The sequence below is a fragment of the Theropithecus gelada genome, chromosome 7b (genome assembly GCF_003255815.1).
Source record: "Theropithecus gelada isolate Dixy chromosome 7b, Tgel_1.0, whole genome shotgun sequence".
Classification (NCBI taxonomy): Eukaryota; Metazoa; Chordata; class Mammalia; order Primates; family Cercopithecidae; genus Theropithecus; species Theropithecus gelada.
Genome location: NC_037675.1, coordinates 34,694,893 through 34,717,232, shown reverse-complemented (window position 1 = coordinate 34,717,232; position 22,340 = coordinate 34,694,893). Strand labels below are relative to the sequence as shown.

Below are 22,340 nucleotides of genomic sequence, written 5' to 3'. Positions count from 1 at the left end.
TTTTTAAAAAATTTTAAAGCCCCAGTTGGGGGTTGAGGGAAGCATTCAATACCCCAAGGGGCTCTGTGGTAATCATTCTACAGAACCCAAGGAAGCCAGTGGAAAATGGGAAGGTTTTCTTTGCCCTACTGTGAAAGTTGTACCGTTGGCAAATGAAAGACATAAGAATTAATTTGAAATTAAAGTGGGCACCTGTCAAAGCTAAGATTTCACCAAATTCTGTGAATTCTTAGTTATGAGATATTAAGTACCCAATTTAGTCAAGTGTTTATTCCATGACATTTTCACTTCATTTCTCCTTACACCAAACCTTTCGGTGATCATTACTCATGTATGAGCTCTGAGCAGCCAGATTCTTTGACAGATTTTTAGGACCATGAACAAATGAAAATTAATCAAAGGCATGACATGCAATTTACTAAATATGGGATCATAAAATTTTAATGTATTTACAGCACTGTCAAATTATTAATACTTTCCAAAAACAAAAACAGAATGTATCTGATTTGGAATGAGGATCATCTTTTGTCTAGTCTTTGTTTCATTTTGTATTCTTATAAACTGTACTTCCACATCCCACAATTTCACAATATAAACTCCCAGCAAAGGCCCAAATACCAGCAATTCTTTTTTATAATTCTGTTGGTGGTGTGGGCGTAAAATATAGCTGCTGGTGAATAACTCTTAAATGGAACTGGGCTTCACCCAGATTGACAACTGTCTGATTGTTTATGTTTTTAAAATGTGCTTATCAAAACCATGTAGGATTGATGGGTGTTTTTAGATGAAGTTATGTTTTTGCAACAGACTTAATTTAGGACTAAGGTTAAGGCTTAGGATAAATGAGTGCATTAGATGATTAAAGCACATTCGTCTTGTGGGACGTTTAAGTCATTTATTTATGACACTTAAAAACAAGCTAGGAAAGAAAGCACCATGGGCTTAACGAATCCGTTTTATTTATTTATTTTTTTTCAAATGTTAAACTAAAAATAATGACTTTTTTAATGGAACTCCAAAATATGACAGTTTACTGAATATCCAGAGGCAGAATCAAATATTCAGTGGAGTAAACATGATGAAAAAATACTAGAATTAAAATTTTCAACACTATATATGCGTGTATACATACTTGTCTCCTTCTTCCAAATGTTTTTTAATTGAAATGACTCTTGTATTTGAAAAACTAGGGTTTCTGCCTCTCTTTAACATGGTCTCTTTTATTTTAAATAGTAGAAGATTTTCTGACAGTATAGGAATTTGGACTATTGTACCGCACTGTACTCGGTATGATAAAATACCTTGTCAGGGGCGACTGGATGGCTCAGGGGATTGGTAATGGGATATATAGAGCCTTTCACCCGTAGGTCATTGGCTTGAATTTTGTCCAGGTTGGCAGTGACTAAAAGTCATTAACATCTCATGACTGCTTGGTGGCCTATGTGAAATGAGTTTCTTAATTTATTTATTTAAGCCCATATATAGTGCCTATGGCCAGGGCATTTGGGCATCTCTCTTGCTTTTACAGATGCATTCCACCAGATCTACACTCATTTTAGTTCTCAAGATTAGTGATGAACTGAAGTCCTCCTACACAAAATAAATTGATTCACGTAAAGTTCAAACCAATACTGAGTACCGCCACACCATTCTCCAGCACAGACCGGAACGCTTCATGAAAGCTGATTTGATAGTAAAGGAGCCGTAGGTTGTGGAGACCCAATGTCCAATTCTGGGTTGCTTAGTCTTTCATGGTGCATAACCCACGTTGTAGCTGTGGTCATATCACAATGGCCCAGCCAGATAAAAAGGGAAAATATCAGTCAAGTACGTCATATATGCTGTTCATCAGCTAAATTACTGGGTTATAACCAGAACACATTTTAATAGGCCGGGCTAGAAGCTGCAAACCCTTGGAGACTAACATCAAGGTCTCTTCTAAAGTGGAACTGGCCAGCCTCCAAGCTAGCCTTAGAAAAAGGGAAGTCAGCAGGCGTATCTTAGTGTGCTGAAGCTAGCAGCAGTGGGATGGACCTCTGAGAATAAGCATTATGCATCTCTGTTAAGCTGTAAGAAAACTGAGTATACAAAAAATGTGAATCTGCAAAACAGAATTTGTACATTATAGAGGTTAGGGAGAGGTAAATTATCAGTTACCAGAAGAGTATTTCCTCTTAAATGGAGTCTTTACAAAAGCACCTCTTGTAGGGTGTATGTGTGTATCTGTGGGTATGTCTGTGGGTCTGTGTTTTTTCAGAAGCATATCTTTTGGGTACTGCGATTCATATAGAATTTGGACCCTTCAAGTGAAGTAACTGGAGCATTGTGTCAGTGAAGGCCAAATTTAAGCTTTTCATGCATAGATGCCAATTTCCTATCAACCCCTGGCCAGCCTTTCCGTAAGGAATAAACTTGGTAATAAGAGGATGCTCAGTTCAACAGAATTTATAATAATACGAATTGAACACTGACTCTGTGCTGTACTACTGTTTTAAGCATTTTGTATGTATTAAACTCATTATAGTCTTATGAGATGTGTTAGTATATTAATTCAGATAAAACCAACAGGTGATCATTCCTACATTATTCTCCAATCTAGACCAGAGGGCTAAACATTTATAATGGGAAAACTGAGGCACATATAAGTTAATTAACTAGCAAGGTCACATATGTAGTAAGTGACAGAGTCAGGAGGTGAATACAACATGGGCTGTCTGGTCCTAAGGCCCTAGGTACTATAAATTTGCACCTGATGCAGAGCTAGCTTAAGGAGTATGTCCTAAAATGTCAGTCAGGATTGTCATCTTCATATACAGTAACTCTCAATTATTAGGGTAACCTGCAAGTCAACCAGACTGCAGATTTTAAAAGTCTGTAATATAGGCAGTGCAATTTAACTGAATTCCTACAAATCAGACAGAACAACCCAGTAACTGATTACCACCACTGCACTGCTCTGGGCAGCCACAATCATATCTTTGCACCCAAATCTCCTGGTGTACTGTTACGGATGAAAACACCAGAGACTTTTGTGCTCTGCCTATGTAAATGAAGAATAGGTAGGACAGGGTGGAAAAGAGATATGAGAGCCTTCAGATCAAAGCTTAGGACTGCACTAAAAACCATGCAACTTGGAGTTGACAAGTCTTGTCTTAAAACTTGGCAGTTAGTTACTAGATTCATCTAGGAGCTCACTTTTGGGAAAGCTTGAAGTGCACCCTGAGGACTGATGAGAAACCTTTGGGAGATTTACCAAATGAACTGGAAAATTTAACCTCGGAATAGAGTGGCCCATCTGTGACTCTGCTTGCGGTGGGTCTTGGAGGAAGAGAATGGCATGGATGCGGGAAGGTGGCATCCAGCCTAGTAGAAACAAGATCATGTACAGTGCTCAATCATGTGCTTTTGGGGTATTAGTAAGAGTTTCTCTTAAAAAAAGTTTCCCACAGTCAAACACATTGGGAAAGGCTAGTTTCAAAACATAGGTTTATTGATTTTACATGAATTTCAAATTTTCGCTAAGCTAACATTCATTGTTAATTTCCAGCGAGAACATGTACTATCAAGTTTTTTCCTTTGCCGTTTAACTGGGGAATGCTTTTTCTGGGGAACGGTTGAAAAACTACCTATTGGGTACTATGCTTACTACCTAGGTGATGGGATCATTTGTACACCAAACCTCAGTGACATGTAATTTACCCATGTAACCTGCACATGTACCCTCTGAACCTAAAATAAGAGTTGGGAAAAAAAAGTTCATCTTGCAGAGCAGTTATGAGGAGGAATGTATTTCGGAAGTGCTGTGTTAGACTTTACATCAGCTGTGCATTTTAGAAAGCAGAGAAGACGAAGTGGTTCATTACAAACTGATACATAGATTTACCTACCGTGTATAAAATGGAGACTTCTATTAACTGAATCTCTCCACAGAGAATTTTTTGACTCCTATTGGGAGGTGGTTTATGTGGCTACAGGTTCTGGGAGAGCAGAGACATTTTTGGTAACTACCCCATCCCAGAATCTAGGACAAAGCCTGGCACATGCATTTGCAATAAATTAAATGAGTAAAGAATAAACAAAAGAATGAATGAATGTTTTGTGTATCTAAACTATAGACATGCAACTATGTTTTTACATGTGAAATGTAAAATTTCCCGTTCTGTGAAATGGGAAGTATTTTCCTAAATATTGGTCACATTTTAAATTCACTTTTAAGTCATCAACTAAGTTTCTATCGAATTTTGAGTAACAGTAATTCGGGCAATCAATTGATACTTTTTATTGCCCTCTAACATCAACCCCTGCTGTGTCTAATAAAGAGATGGCTGGGCACAGGAGAGTAAGTAGACTTTAAATTCTTTCTGTTGCCATCAGTTTTATGAATGTTCTTGTCAGTGTTTTTATTTGGAGAGGATAGCCTCTGACGAGTGAGAGGCACTGGCTAGCAGACTGATGTTTTACCAAAGACATACAATGTACTTGAATAAAATGTAAAGGAACAGCTTTGAACTCTAAGCATATTTACATATTAATAGTTCATGATCAATAGCATATGTAATTTTGTAATTTTCAAAATTTTCCAAATTTTATTACCCATTGATTTTAAAAAAGTGACAGTGGACAGACGGCATCATCAATTCCAATCATGTGTGAAAGCTTAAGACCTCCATAGTTTCTAGAGCGTTAATAATTAGCTCCTGGCTAAAGATCGACCACAGGCATATTTCTTTTTCTAAATGTTATCTTAATTCCAAATCATCATTTCTTCCTTTGCGAGGCCTCTCAAAAACGTTTCTTCTCAAGGTCTACTCACTCACTTCTGGATTATAGAAATAATCTCTTAAATGACTTTTGTTTTTCGTTTCTGGTCTCCTCTGTTCAACCCATCCTGTACATTTTTATGAAAATAAATGAGCCAGTATCAAGTCCAGTGAACATAAGTTTCCTATGTTATAGGGAAGACTACTCAAATAGAACTGCCTGGGAAGGATGGCAAGCATCCCTAGCTGGTGGTCTCAGGTGCAGGGGTTGGACAGCGGTTCTAGATGGGCTATTTAGAAGCACACTGGAGGAAGGGTTAAGTATGGGGGCTCTGGTGCCAGCCTGCATGGGTTCAAATTCTATCTGTATGACTTTTACAATTAAAAAAAACTGTTCTTTTCTTAGGCCCCTCATCTGTAAAATGGGAAAAATCATAACATCTTCAATAGTGTTTTGTGAGAAATAAATGAGGTGATGAAAATAATGGGCTTAGCAAAGTGCCTGACATGGGCAAGTAGTCAATGAGTAACGGCAATCGCGTTGACTAACGGATTCAGGAATTCTTGGGCACTCGTAAAATATGATCTTCAAAGAAGTTTCCTTTTAAACTTTTTTTTTGTATTTATAACTAATAAAATAATGTTTTCATTGGGTCACTGCTCTCTTCAATGAGTCATACTCAGAACTTAGCACATGGATCTTAGATTCTTTACCCTGGCACCCCAGCTCCTCCCTGATCTGGGTCCATTCTGGATAAGCATGCACCTTTGCCTCAGTGAGGAAGACAGGGCTCCTTCCTGCCTCCCAAATGCAGCATGCTCACTCCCACTGTGCTACTGGGATGAGTCTCCTGGGAGATCATCTCTACCTTTTTGCGCTTAGGTTGGTTTTCATGCAGGCCATGTAGGTCATCCCCCCTCATCAAGGCCAGTCTGCAATCATTGAGCTGCTCCCTGATTTCTTTAAAATATTTATGCCACAATTGAGGACAGCAGAACTATCTCCTTTCTTCCCTAGTTGTCAACTACGGATAACTCTTCTATAATAATAATCCATTTCCTAATGGAAGGTGTCACATCTACCTCTCCTGTTCTCTATAAGCACACAGCAAAGTGCTTACAATAAAAACATGGCCTGAGTTCAAACCCTGGGTCCCGTGTCTGGTCTGGTGTGGGGGCAAGTTCTTTACCATCTCTAACCTTGGTGTAGGGCCATTTTGAAAAATAAATTACTTATAAATGCTCGCTGCTGTAATCGGAACATAGAGGTAAAAGATAATGAAAACTATTACTATATCATTAATGTTATCAGAATATTTGCAACAAATTATACCTTGAGTAGACAAAGCTGAAAGCATCAGTACTGTTTTCCAAAGTTAGAATTTCCTGAATTTCAGTTAGTCAGATCTGCCCTATATAAATGGAAGGGAGGCTGTTTGGGGTACTTCTTACTCAGGACACTCCTGCAGAGCCAGAAAAAGCAACAGGCAGAGGAACTAGTATTTTTGTGAACCTATCATGCAGCAGATGCAGTGTTAGGCAATTTTTAGGCTAATTAAACAAATGAACAAAAACAAACTCTTGATAATGTCCATCAGTTGCTTATAATCGTGGTTTTGATATGTTTGGGCACGTCAAAGCAATGTGTTCCCAAAGAAGCAATATTTCTGGGCTACTAATTTTAGGGTTGAAGTTTTAAGCCTGAGATAGCTCTGCCAAGACTGCTGGCCGCGGTGGTGTGTGCTATGATGCTATCCTACTTACGCACCATAGTGTCCTGATCCTCATTACCATGCTCCCGCATTGTGTTACTCATCTGTCCCCCTCACGTGATGGTCAGGTCCTGGGAGGTGGGGAGCCTCGTCATCGTTTCCTTGGTGTTTTGTATGTCTGACACCTGGTGGACATTCAGTCAATGGTGGTTGAATAATCTACACAATCCCCGTTAGCAAGTGGGCCTGAATCTTGAATGAAAATTCATTCTAGTTAATAACAACTAGAGAAAAGATATGAGTTCTTCCCTCAAGCTAATTCTTCTGCTAATAGAAGATAGGCAGTGTTTCCCATGGGTCCCAAGAAACCATGATTGTGTTTCATGAGCAGATCGATCCCTCCAGCGGGATATGTCCACCTCCTGATGCACACCATTCCTCTGCTCTGCCTGCTCTTTTTCATCTCACACCTGCCTTGGAAGACTGGCTCTGAAAGACACAGCCTGGAGAAACTGCACGGAATCTGGCCCAGTGTTGGCCAACACAGAGCAGAGGCCAAGTGTACATGGGTGATGTTGGCTATGATCCTGGCTGGGGGGGCATATGGCTGATGCAGACCAAGTGACTTAGGGTTGAACTGTGCCTATAATGTGTTCAGATGGTACTTACTGATCACTGTGGTATGTGTTTAAATGGAAGAATGAGAGCAAAGGGGGTGCGGTGGCTTATGCCTATAATCCCAGCACTTTGGGAGGCCAAGGCGGGCAGATCACCTGAGGTCAGGAGTTCAAGACCAGCCTGGCCAACATGGTGAAACCCCATCTCTAATCAGCCAGGTGTGGTGGTATGCATCTATAGTCCCAGCTATTTGGGAGGCTGAGGCAGGAGAATCACTTGGGCCTGGGAGGCAGAGGTTGCAGTGAGCCAAGATTGCACCACTGTACTCCAGCCTGGCAGACAGAGAAAGACTCCATCTCAAAAAAAAAAAAAAAAAAAAAAAAAAATTAAAAAAATTTTTTTTATTTTAAAGAAAAAAACTGTTTAAAAAAAAAAAAAACAACAAAAAACAGCACAATGAAATATGTGCATAAGAGGAAAGTTAGGTTTCTCTCTGAACTTCAGAATCCCCTTGGAGAAAATTCCTCTGGTTCAATTCCTACCAGGGACCTATCTTCTTTCTCCATCTAGTTCCTAGGCTTCCCACCTGCTGCAACCCTAATACTGTACCCTTTCCTCTAATCTTGGCCATGAAACTAACCTGTGAAGCTTGGGGCGAGCCACTTAGAATTTCCATCACTTTTTCCTCCAGCTGTAAGACAAGGATAACACACTGACCTGCCTCAGAGGGATGTGGTGTGAATTAACTCCTGTAATTAGTGGTTTCTGTGCTCTGCATACACCAAGAGGATATGAATGCCAACCATTATCACAGTGGCCTGGGTAAGCGTTGTTGCTAAAGCTATACTTGGGAATAACTGTTGGCAAAGAGCTGACAACTGGAAGTTGCAAACTTTACACAGAAGCAATATTTCCAGTATTTTCCCCAAGCAATCACGAGTAAATTGCTCACTAGGGGTGGAAATGGTTTCCAGCCAGTTCTGCCTCTTCTGATCTGCGCACCCTGCAAAGCTCAGTCAATGCCAGGTAACTGATCCTTCGTAAGTCTGCTGTTTAGTGCAGATGAAGAATTCAGAATGGTATAATTTGGACAGGGATGAGATTTCTGTGCAGTGGTATATATTAAAAGCAAATAACTTGTACTTTGTTCAAGGCAAGAGCTATAGAAATAGAATTTATAATTTTTAATTATCCAATGACAAAGACGGCCACCTTTTTTTTTTTTTTGAAATGAGGAAAAACAGGTCATAATTAACAGCTTGTCTTGGGTTTCCTTTTAGAAACCTGAAAAATATATCCCTACCACTATTGGCAAAGAGAAGTCAAAATTGTGACCTAGAAAGCTATATGGAAAAACTGTTAAAAATAATGGGTTTAAAAAATTGATTTCCTAAACCTTCAATAGAAGATTTGGAAAAAGAATGCTGCATATAAACTGAGAGAACCTACTGTATATTTTGATAAGAGGCCTGTGCTTCTATTATTGAACAAAACATTTGCTACCCTGCAAATATCATCGTATTAATTTATATAAAAGCTGTATTTTGTTTTCTAAGTTGTAACCACTGTGATTTAAATTTTGAAAGAGAAAGTTAGTTTCAGAATGGCATGCAGAACTGTGCCAAGATCCAACATCTTTTCTGGGAACAAAAGGGAGGCTGCCCTTCTGTAGCTAGTTGCGTCATCAACACGTGGGTCAAGGAATTAGGTCCCAATGGATTCCTGGGGTTGCAGCTGTGCCTTCTGGGAACTGGCCTAGAAGGGTGGAGCTCAGCTATTGGGCCAGGAGAGTCTGGTGGGAAGGAGAGATTTTACTTTATTTCTCTTTAGCTCCCTCAGACAAGATTCTAGAAGTACAGTTTGCTTTGCAAATGTTCTCATTTTACACACAAGTACACCAAAGTGTGAACACACACAAATTAAGGTGATAAGTATGCCTAGGTCTTGCATACCAGAAAAAAGCAATGGAGAATATTTTTCCCTTCTGTGGCAGTTCCAGGGGATCTTGTTTAGCTTAGCTGGGGATAAAGGTGACATTTAAAAATAGCCTACTTTGCTCATGAAAAAATGGTACTGCATCAAGGTGGCTTTTTTGAGGCAAAAGAATCATTCTAGGTTTGGCAAGGCAGTCCTTGTAAGAGCACTGGCTTGCTTTTGGAGTGCACCCATCATCTTCATTTCAGGATTGGCAAGAAGGTAAGTTCTTAATGATGACATAGTTAAGAAACATAGATAATTTTGGATAAAAGTTGTGTTTATGCCTGAATGATGATCTCTTTGGGTTACACAAAAGGATTAGTAGTGAGGCTGCCTTCTGACTACTAGATTTGCCACGTACAGGCACACCTGGGTATTAACAGAAGTCAGACCGATTTGGGGGAATCGTGAACTTGTCCCAATCATTGCTACAGCACCAGTAGGGATGCATTTTAAATCAATCCATCAGAGATCACTATGGTACTTTATCTGATGGATTTATCTTTGCCTATAGTATACGAATATGGAAAGAAATTAAATGTGTGTTTACAGTTTGATAAACATTCATCATAAATTACACATTTTAATTTCATTTATTAGTTGGGGACTATGGAAAGGAGGAATTTCACTGCATACAAACTGCCATTCAGATTGAAGGATTAGCAATGTCCTGAAAAGGTAACACTAATTGAACAAAATCCATTTCTATCTTAAGTTAGTCCCCACACTGTTTGTATTCAGAATTTTGGAGAGGCAAAAGTAGCATATTGCTCTTCCTACTGACTACACTCTTTGTCACTTACCCTTCCAATAGCTCCAACTCTGTCATCAAGTATAAATCTAATGTGAATGAACTTTCTATCATTTGACACTTTGTATGAATGCTGTACTCACCATGTGAATTTTGAGCTCTATTTATGTATAAAAGAACTTGGTCCGATCTTTTAGTAAGTATTAGCATGCTGAGCAGTCTTCATGATATTATCTCACCATAAAATGACTCCAAAAATCTCAGTTATTAATGGGATTAATGGTGATAACATAATTCCAGAAAGTTGCTACTCTATATGTAGATATATTGGCAATAAAAATCAGTCACTGTATGCCTTTCCCCAGTAGGGGATCTCTCACTTTTCCCTGATTTTTAAAGGCTTCAGATCAATAACTAGAGTGACATTATTAACAGCTCCCTCAACACCTTGGCCAGCGCTAATATTAAATCCATTACACCTTCTGTTTGACATTTGCAGTACAGCAGAAAGTGCTGTAGATACAGTCACATTGTCTAGGGACGGGTTGGATGTGGGGTTAGTAAGATGGTTTCCCTTGCCTAACTTCTAAATTCAGTTCATTGATAGAAATCTTGACCCAATACATAAAACCCCTCCACAACAACATACCAGATGGTAAATAATTCAGTCATACAAGTACAAGTGTATCTCATATCCAAGCAGTTTTTAAATACAAAACATTGATCCTCAGATAAATTTTTACATTCTTTATGGTTATTCCTAAACATTTGTTCATCTAATTATACCACTTACTGTGAAAATCATCTAATGATGTCAGAGGAATTGAGCTCCTGTTTCTGTAGAATCAGGAATAGATACCAACTTACCACAGCACAGAGGCATAAGTTGAAACTGAAGATTATTTCCATTCAGGCAAGTATTCTACTGTTTCCATTTTGCTGGCCTTTAAAACATTCGGAACATAGTGTAGGTATAATAGCATAAAGCTCATACTACTATAATGATGATCCTAATGCCACAAAACAGGTTAGATTCTGCCTGAAAATTTAGACAAAACATGATAACCCATATTTGAGACAACCAGTGGGTTAGCCATGCAGCTGTAGTTATTCATCATCCAAAGTACTGCCTCATGCATGTTCCTAAATTGTCTAAATCCTGGTACAGTATTGATTTTCCCTTCTATGAGCTCACATCCACTCAAAAAGCCACAAGAGCCCATTGCCCTGGCTGAGTTCTCTCTGAAGCAGGATCCAGGTATGTTCTTCCTGACAGGGGTCCTACAGAAGAAACTGATCACTAGCTGATGGCAAGCAAACCACTGGAGACAGAAAGGGAATTTTATCTTAGAGAAACGTGAAAATGAAAAAGCTAGTTACCAGGAGCATATACATTATAATCTTAATTTAGAAAGAAATACAGAAAACCCCACCAAACACACAACAAATGTACATACATACACAGGACCAGAAACAAAATCTAGGAGGGTACGTAGTGCATATATATGAATAATGGTTATTTCTAGATGGTGGTGGTCTTTACTCCTTTTTCTCTGAATTCTCTGAATTTTTGGCAATGGGCCTGAATTAATTTTATAATTGGAAAAAATAAAGCTGTTTACTAAGAAGGAAGAAGGAGTAAAACACAACAATTTTACAGCCTAATATAGGGAATATTACTATTTGCCTTCAACACAGGAAGAGTTTCAAAGTTCCTCCAGGATTTTTTAAGGGAGTTGCTTTTCTGTTTACTAAGCATTTAAAAGGCATGGCACTGAAATTTATGAAAAAGATAAGGATAATACTCATAACCCCAAGATGGCAGAATCATTAGGAGTAATCATGAAAAGGCACAAGCAGATCCACAAAAAGAAAACCCTCCAAATGCCATTTGTCAGAGGTTCTGTGCTTCTCATGCTGCAGGAGCCTGCAGGACAGCAAAGGGCAGTCTCTTCCAAAATGTTCCAATCAACCCCTAAATAGGCACGCTCGGACTTTATAACATTTTAAACACCACCACTCATTTATCTTTTGCCTGACTTAAGATTTCTCTGAGATAATACATTGACTAAACTGTTAAGAAATGTGCATACATATAAAATATTTATTTGGGTTTGCTGTACAGTCTACGGATCTTTTTTTTCTCCTCCATTATCCTGAGCCTGAGTCAGGACAAGACAATCTCAGGGCTGGCAGTTCAAAGACACAGAATTCCTATTGTGGCATAGTATCACTGCCTCTTAGGCCCGTTTAGTCACTTATTTCCTTTATTATAATGCCAAATGTTATTTAGAGTTCAGTCATTTGGTGATGCTGTGCTGAACACATCAGGGCTTCTGAAAAACTCCATACCTAATAGTCCTTTCATTTTCATAATAACCATATATCAATATCCCTTTTCCAACTAAATTACACCACTATTTTAAAAAGAATCTGTGTTTTATCAGAGTTTAAGAGATTATGATGCAATGAACAACAGTCTTCAAAAATGTTCCTTCATGTTATTAAGAATTAGGAAATCTTGTTAAAATTCTTTCAGCTTTTAAGAAACATAAGCAGCTTTGTGATGTAGTGCCTGACATGAACTTTTAAAGTAATTCCCTTGGAGCGATCATCTGCATTAGTGAAGATATTTCATTCAAGGTAGCACCCTACACTGCTTTTCAGTATTTGAGCAGCCAATCTAATTGCTTTTTTAAGCCAAAGGTAGAAAATAACCAGCACTGCAGACTTTGAAGGTTAAGGTAGCTTAATGTTCTCTACTGGTGAGAGTCACATTCACCATCAAGGAAGAGAGCCTCTTTCTTATGTGAGTGTAGCTAATGAGCCCAAGTTAAGTGATGTGGAAGGCAGAGTTTTCAATCTCACTAGCAAGGATGACTAAAGGAAGGCTGGTGAGGGAAACCTAAGTAAATTTATAGTGTTTTTCAATCACACTTCAATGTTAAATGATAGAGTAACTTTAAAGGAGAGAGTTAACAGTTGAAGGAGATATATATTCTCCTATAATCTAGAAGTAATAATCTGTAAGAACTGTGTTCTACTAGTGTACCTAGGGTTATTTTATGCTTGCTAGGGCTTCATAGAAGGCATGGGATTTATGAGAGTTCTTATATTGACATATTTATTTGGGCTTGCTGTTGTATTTAGACTCTAGCCTAGGATACTCTAGCAGAACTGGTTTACAGGCTATGGATTTGTTTTTCCTCCCAAAGTCTCACTGTCAACATGCATTTGGGGAGACATCAAGCTCAGTATGAATTGACAGGATGATCTAGCTTCCGAGAAGACCAAACTTAACCTTAGGCTGCATTAAGAGAAGCATAGTAGCCTATCCTGAGAAAGGTGACCGTTCCTCTGCTTTGCACTAATCAAAATATATCTAGAGGGCTGTGCTATTCTCTTCACCATATTTTTACAGGGTTCCTTACAAATGGAAGTACAGCCAGGGCAGGATGACTAGGATGGTGAGGCTCTTAGGAACATGCCATTGAATAAGGGTTGTGGAATTAGCACTGTTTGACCTGGAAAGGAGAAGGATGGCAGGAGGAAGGGGGGATCTGATGTGTCTGACTTCACATATATGAGAAGCTATGATAGGGAAGAAGGAGTAAATCAGAAATGTGGTCCCAGAGGGCAGACCTTGGATCAGTGGGAAGTTGCAGCGAAGTAGCTTTGGGCTCCGTGTCAGGCATAACTATGAGAACTACTCAACAAGGGAGTGGGCAGCCTTGCAAGTTCATGAGCTTCCTATCGGGGCAGGATCTAGCAGAGACTGGAAAGGTTACCTGCTGGTTTTGCTGTAGAGAGTTGGCTGCGTATGTTGGAGGTTGGATAAAAGGATCATGAAGATCCTTTCAAACTTGAGCATTTGTGATTCAAGGAAACAAACTTTTCTAAGACCTTTCCTCATACAAAGGCTTAAAACTTAAATTCTGTCATGCTGTGTGTTTGAGTCATGAGGAAGAGGTTCTCCAATCCAACATCAGGATGAAAGAGTAGAAAACCATTTGCATGTGCTGTTTCTCAAATATGCCCAGATAGGAACATTCTATTGACTAAAAAACAGTCCCAATTATCTCACTGACATATCTCCCCAGTAAAGTCAGTGAGTTATGGTATAAGAATATATCACTTCCCCACCTGAACAAAAATATTTTCATTTTTAAAAGGTAAAGAATAATCTTAAATATTCTCTTTTCTCATGTGTGGGGCTCACTGGAGAAGGATGATCACCAATGCTAAGAATAATGAATGCCCTAGAAACTACAGTTAACTTCACTGAGGAAAATGGATTAAATACTTCCAAGAGTCAAATTTTTTTTTTTTCCTTCTGTGTGAGAAAACATTGTGATTACTTCTAGGCAGGCCAAATAATTTTCTTGGAAGTACGATGAGTTATTTTAACGTTAATCTTAACATAGGTTTTTCTATTTTTCTTGCTAATAAAATGCTTTTGTATTACGAATCTATTTTAAAACAACAGATCAAGTAAAGTACAAGCATCTTTGAAGAGTGAAAAAATAATTTTCCAAGTAAGTAAATACAACTTTGCACTTCAAATCAGGCCTTGATTCATTAAAAAATCTTAAACTTCTCATGAGAAAAATTAACATTTAAACCACTGCTGCTTGGCCAAGCACTCCACCACACAAGAATATGAAATATCTCCTCTAAAAAAGTACAAAAAGGACAAAACCACAAATGTGGAACTTCAATTAATTTAAAGCCCCAATCAGCAAAGAATAAATCCTTCGCAGATCTAATTACCAGCGCTCTCGGAAGACCCAGGCCGACCAGCCAATCTTCCCCGTGTTTGAACAGCTTGATGAACTAGGGGACTGATGGATATCAAGTCATTTTGTTTAATTTATAAATGGATTTTCCCCTAATACTTAAATTATCATCAGTACAACACAATGAAAATGGGAACATTCTGAATGCAAAGTCTATAAGAGTCCTGGAAGGAATCCCAATGAGGAATGTCACCTCTGTTCATTCCTCTATACAATTGATCTAATTAAATACTGAGGGTAGAAAGGCAGTTTAAAATGTAGCCATTTCTGTTTTCTTTTTAGCCTTAATTTATCGTTCACATCTTTCAAGTACCTTCTGATGCTTAAAAAAAAAAATAAAGAAACCAAGATTTCTGCAAGTCCCTAATACTTTTAATTCTCCACAAGCTAATATTTGGAATGCCTCTGCCATAGATTTTGCTGAATAATAAATAAATGCATTACATTTAGCCATGGTAACAATAAAATGAAGAGGGTATTCCAAATCGGAAGCTTTTCCCTCTAGTAATTTGAAAGAGAAACTAAAGGAACTAGTACCTTCTACATGTATTGTTCAACTGAAATTAGATCTCTGGATTATACTTATTAAAATGTCTCCTTATTTTCAAATCTCTTCCTTATTTAATTACTGCATGGGACTGGAAGCTGCATGGAATTGTTAAGTACCCTTAGACCTATTTATAGTCTCTTCACATGGGTAACTTGAGCACACTCATTTGGCAAAGGTCCTGCCCACCAACCCACACATTGGGTTTGCAATTCCCACCTGGCTCGGGGGTCTCCGACTGAGAGGAGGAAGATGCTGAGCTGGCTCCATCCTCAGCAGTGCCCTGCGACAGGAGACCCCGCCCAGGGGGGAGCTTCATGCCCAGCTGCTCAGCCATCTCCACGTGGTCTCCGGGGTGGACATAGTCAAAGACACTGCTGCCTGTCAGCTCCACCTAGAGGGGGAGAGAAAGGGTAGAAAGGAAAGGCATTACATAGGCTTCTCCATTTTCAAATTCAACACAGTGATTCAGATTCTGAGTAGAAAAGAAAATACATCCAGGTCCCAGAAACAATCCTGGTTCTGTCTTCATCTTCAAATACTTAAGGATTCTTGAGGTGAAAGAGAAAGATGTTTTCACATGTATTTATTTAGCAATTGTTAGGCTCAGTTTTTTTTTTCCTTACACGTTGTTGTTTGCATAAAGCCAAAACATTCTGTGAAATGTGGACGAGTCTGCCTTGTATTCAACTGTTTTATCCACGCATCATCAAATACTTGCATGTTTGGTGTCAACCAGATGATTGACTGAATTCTACAGTTTTCTTATTGAGAAGTTTGAGTTTTGGATAGGAACAGCTATAGAAACAGCCAGAGATAGCAGTCGAGTATTTTCCTTAAAATACACAGATTTCCAAGATGTGTTTTTATACATATCATCTGATTTCCATGTAAATTTAAATGTAAGGGCTGCTTACAAATAAATGCAAAGGCATAATGTTTTCATTAAAAATTACTCATTAGCTCTATAATTGTATGAGGGATTTTCCATATAAAAGAGGTCAGCTGGGGTCTGAAGCAGCCATATTTTTTTTTCTGTTGCAATCAGCTTGTTTTGCCTTCAATCTAAAAAGGATACATAGTACAAATCTCCTTGAGGGCTTTTTAAAAAAATGTTTTATTTTGTGTACTCTTTGAATCAGGCTAACTCTAAAGGCAGAGAATGAATATCAAATATCAGAACTGTTTCAGCCTGAAATAGAGGCACTGAGTATTTTAATGCTGTCAGGCATGACCCCTGCATCTGGGTCATGCGCCGCCTGAGGGGGCAGAAATTGCTGGTAAGGACTGGCCTTACCTCTGTACTCCTCTAATGCTCTAAGTTTTATCTCCTAAGAATAGTGGTAATGCTCCTAACATACAACAGGGAGAGATGTGTCAGCAACAGGACAAGCAAAAGCTCTTTCCCAGGTCACTAATGGGTTTCCCGGTCCTCTGGAGTGCAATGGTTTCAGGCCAGCTATGACATACCATGGAAGCTGCCAGAGCTTCAGACTGTCACAAGTTTCTTGGTGGATATTTACCTAGAACCCCTGCCTACCTCATTTCCCTTTCCAGGATAATTTCCAGCATCCCTCCAGATTCCACCTGCGTGCCCGCACCCTTTCATGCCAAGAAGGAAGACTGGCGGTGGAAAAACTGTCACAGAGAGTGTAATACTCAGAGCAATTCTTGTCCCCAGAACTCCAAGTCTCAGTAACATGATCACATCTACTCCCAGACTCCATTTGATTAACATCTTAACAGGCTGCAGATCTTCAACATCTACCAATTAACATAGGTAGAAGTCAGAAAAACAGGAGGCTAAATTCAGTTTGGTTAATAGCTATTCCTGAAAAAGGCTTGCATAACTTTTACGGAAAATGAGGTACTTTTCTCTTGCTATTAAATTGCACTCTCCTACTGTATCACCCAACCACTGACTATATCATTTTACAATCCCCATTTCCTCCATTTGGTATTGTTACAGAGCGTAAAGGGATTCACAGTGATCAGCTCTTACCCTCTGGGAGGGGGGGATTACATGGAAATAATCCCTTTAATGTGCGCCTTGCCTCTAAGCACTTCACACAGTAATAAATGGGTAAACTGACTTTGAGCAATTAAGAAATTAAATGAAACTAATAAAATGTGTGTTTTAATATTTCTTGATGGTTATTTTGTTTGGAGATTAGTGAATATGAGGAAGTCACTCTCGTTTTGCATGGAGTCCAATTGTAGCACTTTCATAAATATTTCTGTCACTTTTCTCCAACTGATTTTTTTCTTTAATACTTCAGTGTGCCTTTTGGCACCGACTATAGATTGTGATAGGATGACAACACAAATGGGAGATAAAATAGATTTTTTTAGGGGAGCTGGTTATTGAATCTTCATGTAAACCAGTCTTATAGAGAGCAGAAACTGGCCACTCTCTCCACATCCTGATTTGCTTGGATGTGCAGATACTTCCTTCCCATAAAATAATGTCTGGAGTATGGCACATCTAGGGCAGGACTGAGTATCGATGTGCCACAGAGCACGAGGGCATGGTGAGGACTTTTTTTCCCTGTGGCCTCATGGGATTTCCCACCAACATACCTCCAACATACCTCAAAGCTTAATGATGAGGGCGAGGTGGGCACTGAGAGTTTGACATTAACATAGTGTTTATATGTATACTGTAGTTAAGGCCGCGCAGTGTGGAGGAAAGCCCCACTACTTGGAGTCATAACCTGACTTCAAGATCAGAATCTTCCTCCCCAGCTGTGTGACTTTGGACAATTAATTTAACCTCCCTGGGCTTCAGTTTCCTCTTCTAAAAGTGGCAGCATTGCTGCTCTGCAGGGCCCTAGGAGAACCACCCACATTGTATTCCACATGGATGCTCCCCTGTAGTTTTGTTTCTTGGGAATGGTGCAAGGCTGTGGCCCTGAGAGCTGGGAAGAAAACAAGACTTGGTTTACCTGCCTCTCAGCCTAATTTTGAAAATCCAGTGAAACTATGCAGAAGGAATCACTTGGTGAGAAATAAGCACCACAAACACGTCTTGTTGTTGTTGCTGTTTGGCGGATCAGGATGAATGACATGAAGAAATGTATATTATTGTGTACCTTTGTTTCCTCACTTTGGGACATCACTGTACAGCAGGGGTGATACATGCTTTCAGCCTTAATAACAATACTGGCAGTTACCTACTATGTGCAAAAAGTATTAATTTTTGTGCTTTGCTTTGATTAATCCTCATAACAATCTTTTGAACTGGTATGATCATGTCCCGTTTACAAAAGAACCTGAATACTGGAAAAGGCCAAGGGTGGAAACAGAATTTGGTTCAAAGCCCACTTGACCTATCACCCCTCAGGTAGTAGCACTGGCAGCCAGGGAGACCTCTGAATTCCCCTGTGCTTCAGCTTGCTTTATTCAGGAAAGAACACTGAGCACCATGAAGGGAGGAGGCTGAGGGCAGGCAGACTGCCAATCCCCTGGAGCTGGAGATGTTTTCCCATGGAACTCTTGGGCCAAAACAAGGCACTAAAGGAGGTGTACTAAACCAAAATACAAGTAGGATTAGACAAAGGTCAACTTACATATGCACCTGAGTCGTCATCATCATTATCATCACATCTTACATGTATCCAACACTTTCAACATTTCTCATACTGCTTTGACTTCATTTCACTGAAATTTTAGAGCCAGAAGACACCTTAAAAACCATCTTTTAGCATCTCCTTACTTAATGGGAAAAAGCCCTACAGTTCTGAGAAGTTCAAATGCATGTTCAAGTTTACCCAGCTGTTTAGTGGTAGAAACAGGGCTGTGAGCCCAACTGTCTAATTCTCAGTCCACCACTTTTCCCACTAAACCCTTGTCTGATTTTTTTTTCTCTCTTATGGATACTCACCAGGTGAGACACACTAGAACTCATGTTTCCTGCCACTAAATTCTGTCCCTCAAAATAGACTACAGACAGCAAGACGGAGAATTTTTTGCTTGATGAACAGACATTACTTCATGTTGGCTTCAGGTTGGAAAAACAAATAGAGCTCCAATCCAATGCTAATTAGGTACCTTTAAATCTTCAGTTACCACCTCTTCCAAAACATGTGCCTGCTGAGAACTAGGACTAGTCTGTTATATTTAGTAGCTATATTACAAATGTTTTGTTGAATGAATAAAGAATGGATATTTACGCCTGAAAAAAATTTTCTTGTACTTGATTTGGAAAAGTTTAAGTCGGTTCTTTTATGTTACTATAATGGCATTGTAATGATAACATTATTTACTCCTTAAAATGTATTATAATATAGCATCATAATATATTTATTCACATTAAGTCCTTGAGCTTAACTGAGGATGGGATTGTATGAGTGCCAGGAAGGGACAGGTTTTAAGAAACTCTTTAAGAGAATAGTGTCCATCTTTCATAATCCACTTGTTTCCAATCTATGGCAAAACTCTGTTTAACTGGTTAGTTTCCAGTGTTCACACCCTTATGTCCTCAGGATCTGATCTGTAACATAGTTCCATAAAAAAATTAGTATTTGTTCTTTTTTTTTTTTTTTTTTTTTGAGACAGAGTCTTGCTCTGTCGCCCAGGCTGGAGTGCAGTGGCGCGATCTCGGCTCACTGCAAGCTCCGCCTCCCGGGTTCACGCCATTCTCCTGCCTCAGCCTCCCGAGTAGCTGGGACTACAGGCGCCCACAACCGCGCCTGGCTAATTTTTTGTATGTTTTTTTTAGTAGAGACGGGGTTTCACCGTGGTCTCGATCTCCTGACCTTGTGATCCACCCGCCTCGGCCTCCCAAAGTGCTGGGATTACAGGCGTGAGCCACCGCGCCCGGCCTAGTATTTGTTCTTAACTCTCCCTTCAAATCACCAATAGTAGAAATTTAGAGAAATTTCATTTTATGTTAATTATTGGTCCTATTCTCAATCCTTAATTACGATCTAATGGAAAAGTAGAGCTTTCCCCCTCCAATAATGTGTTCTTCTGATTAGTGCAAATGGCATTCTAAGGCAACTGTGAGAACTTCAAAAATCCATGTTCTGTTTATGAAACTCAAGATAACAGACCCATTGATCTTTGAACTGTTTCTCTAGCAGAAGAAGAAGGAAGCATGACTGTTTCCAACTTCACCCACTTGGTCTAACTTTACTCCAGCTGAATAACTCTAGAAGAGAACTTACTCTCTCACGTTGCTTAGTGTACTACAAAACAGCTGAGAATGCATCAGGGGCAGCAGATAGGCAACAAGTAATAAATAATCACATCCAGAAACAGCATTTTGTTTAAACTCTTTTTTTCCTGCCTTTTGCCCAGTGTTACCATAGATTCCTCCAGGACAAGCCATAGTCACTTGTGCCATCCAGCATATCCTATAGTCAAGCTAAACCACATAGCCTTTGTCAAATTTATTTCACATTCTGTTAGCTTGCATGTAATTTGCACACTAGACACAGCTGATTTGGTAAATCTGAAGTTTCCTGGAAAAAAATGTAAATATATTATACAGTGGTTTGAGTTGACTTTTCCATGTCAGGTCACTGTACCCTGCTGGTAGATAGGATGGGGGACTAATTTGTCTTTTCATACATCAAGCAAGCATGTCAATAGCCTTTGCTTGGCCCCCTGGAGTGAGCAATACTTTTTAACTAGAGTGATGTACTAACAGTGCAACTCATTGAATTCAGTGCTTCTTTGATTGAAGGGGTTTGGTGCAGATGAGGAGTAGGCAGTGATCTTGTAAGTTATCTCCATATTGGAACAACTTAAGAGAATACTTTGATAAAGAAAGGCCATACATCTGTTTTCAAGATATTTCTTTCTTTTAGACTATTTCAGTCTTAGGAACAATACAAAGTTGATTTTTATCAATAGAAAGGGTCATTTAAAACCTATTTAAGGTAGAATGTCATAAACCTTTTGTAAGGCTGCTATTAAAAAATACTTTGAGGGCATTGAGGTTACCGCAGGGGTTCCTAGTCAACCTCTTTCTCAGGAGTCCTTTTGTATCCAGGCTCCACTCCCTTAGGGAATGCTAGCAATATCTGAATAAAAGGCCATTCCTGAGAGAGGACTCTGTTTGTGGTAAGTGGCCCAGAAACTAAACTCCCAGGTGAGGCTTTCAGATCTACCCAAGAGACCCTGACATCCCGGTTAGAAAATCCAGCCCCAGGATGAGGTGGAAGTTCTATCTCGCCACAGCAGGTCAGGATTTGTATTTTTTTTGGGGGGGGGGTCACATTTATATTATTGAAGGATAATAAAGTGATAAGAGAATAAAATATAATAAGATATGATAGCTTGATTAGCATAGGTTTTCTTTGGATTTACTGGTATCTTAATGCCATCTTCATAACTTCCTACATGTTGCAGAATTCCACTGAATATTTATGAACTGTTTTGACAGAAACTTGATGTTCTTTACTGCTCTGTCTCATTCTATGTATTTGCTGACTTATCTGAAGAAAAACGCATAAAAGCATTGGGTCTGTTACAGAAATACGTGTATAAATTAGTAGAACAAGAAGAAAGGTTCTATATCAGAACAATGAGATAGAATGAAAAATCCTTCCAGTGTCATCAAATAAGAACACGAATCCACTCTCTTTCTACAGATATGTTAACAGAGGCTTCCCTTAGAAGAATTTTAGCTAAAAGATACCACATCATGTGTTTATTTTATCTTCAAAAATAAACATTTTGACTCCCGTGGGAATCCATGAAGTACGTTTTTTTGTTTTACATACATTTTTCTATCACCCCTGGCGTGCCTGACTTGAGAATTCCAACAGCAGCACCCAAAGAGACACTGCATATGGGAGGCTGAGGCAGGAGAATTGCTTGAGCCCAGGAGGCAGAGGTTGCAGTGAGCTGAGATCACGACATTGCACTTCGGCCTGGGCGACAAGAGTAAGACTCCGTTTCAAAAAAACAAAAACAAAAACAACCCCCAAAAAACACCAAAAACAAGAGATACTGCATAACCAGGTCTGAACTTTAAGACATGCCAGGAGATAATTCCAGGGGATCAGTGGATCTCCTAGTTCTCAGAGAAGAAAAAGAAAAAAGCAGACTGTTGGGGAAATAGAGTCAAAGAGGAAATAAAGAACAAACTGCAGCTACTAATTGAGACGGGCACAGTTATTTGGAAGTCAGCACGTTTAAATACTTCTGGAAATAGTCTGTGTATAAAAC

General features: G+C 39.1%; 1 protein-coding gene across 6 annotated transcripts in view; it reads right to left on the bottom strand.

The window, feature by feature from the left end:
- Nucleotides 1-22,340, bottom strand: part of NPAS3 (neuronal PAS domain protein 3) — an 867,987-nt gene that overhangs the window by 112,153 nt on the left and 733,494 nt on the right. For all 6 annotated transcript variants that reach the window (XM_025392817.1, XM_025392818.1, XM_025392822.1 and 3 more), the window contains one exon: nucleotides 15,381-15,555. In XM_025392817.1, the coding sequence (XP_025248602.1) occupies nucleotides 15,381-15,555 (175 nt within the window). The remainder of the gene's footprint in view (nucleotides 1-15,380; nucleotides 15,556-22,340) is intronic.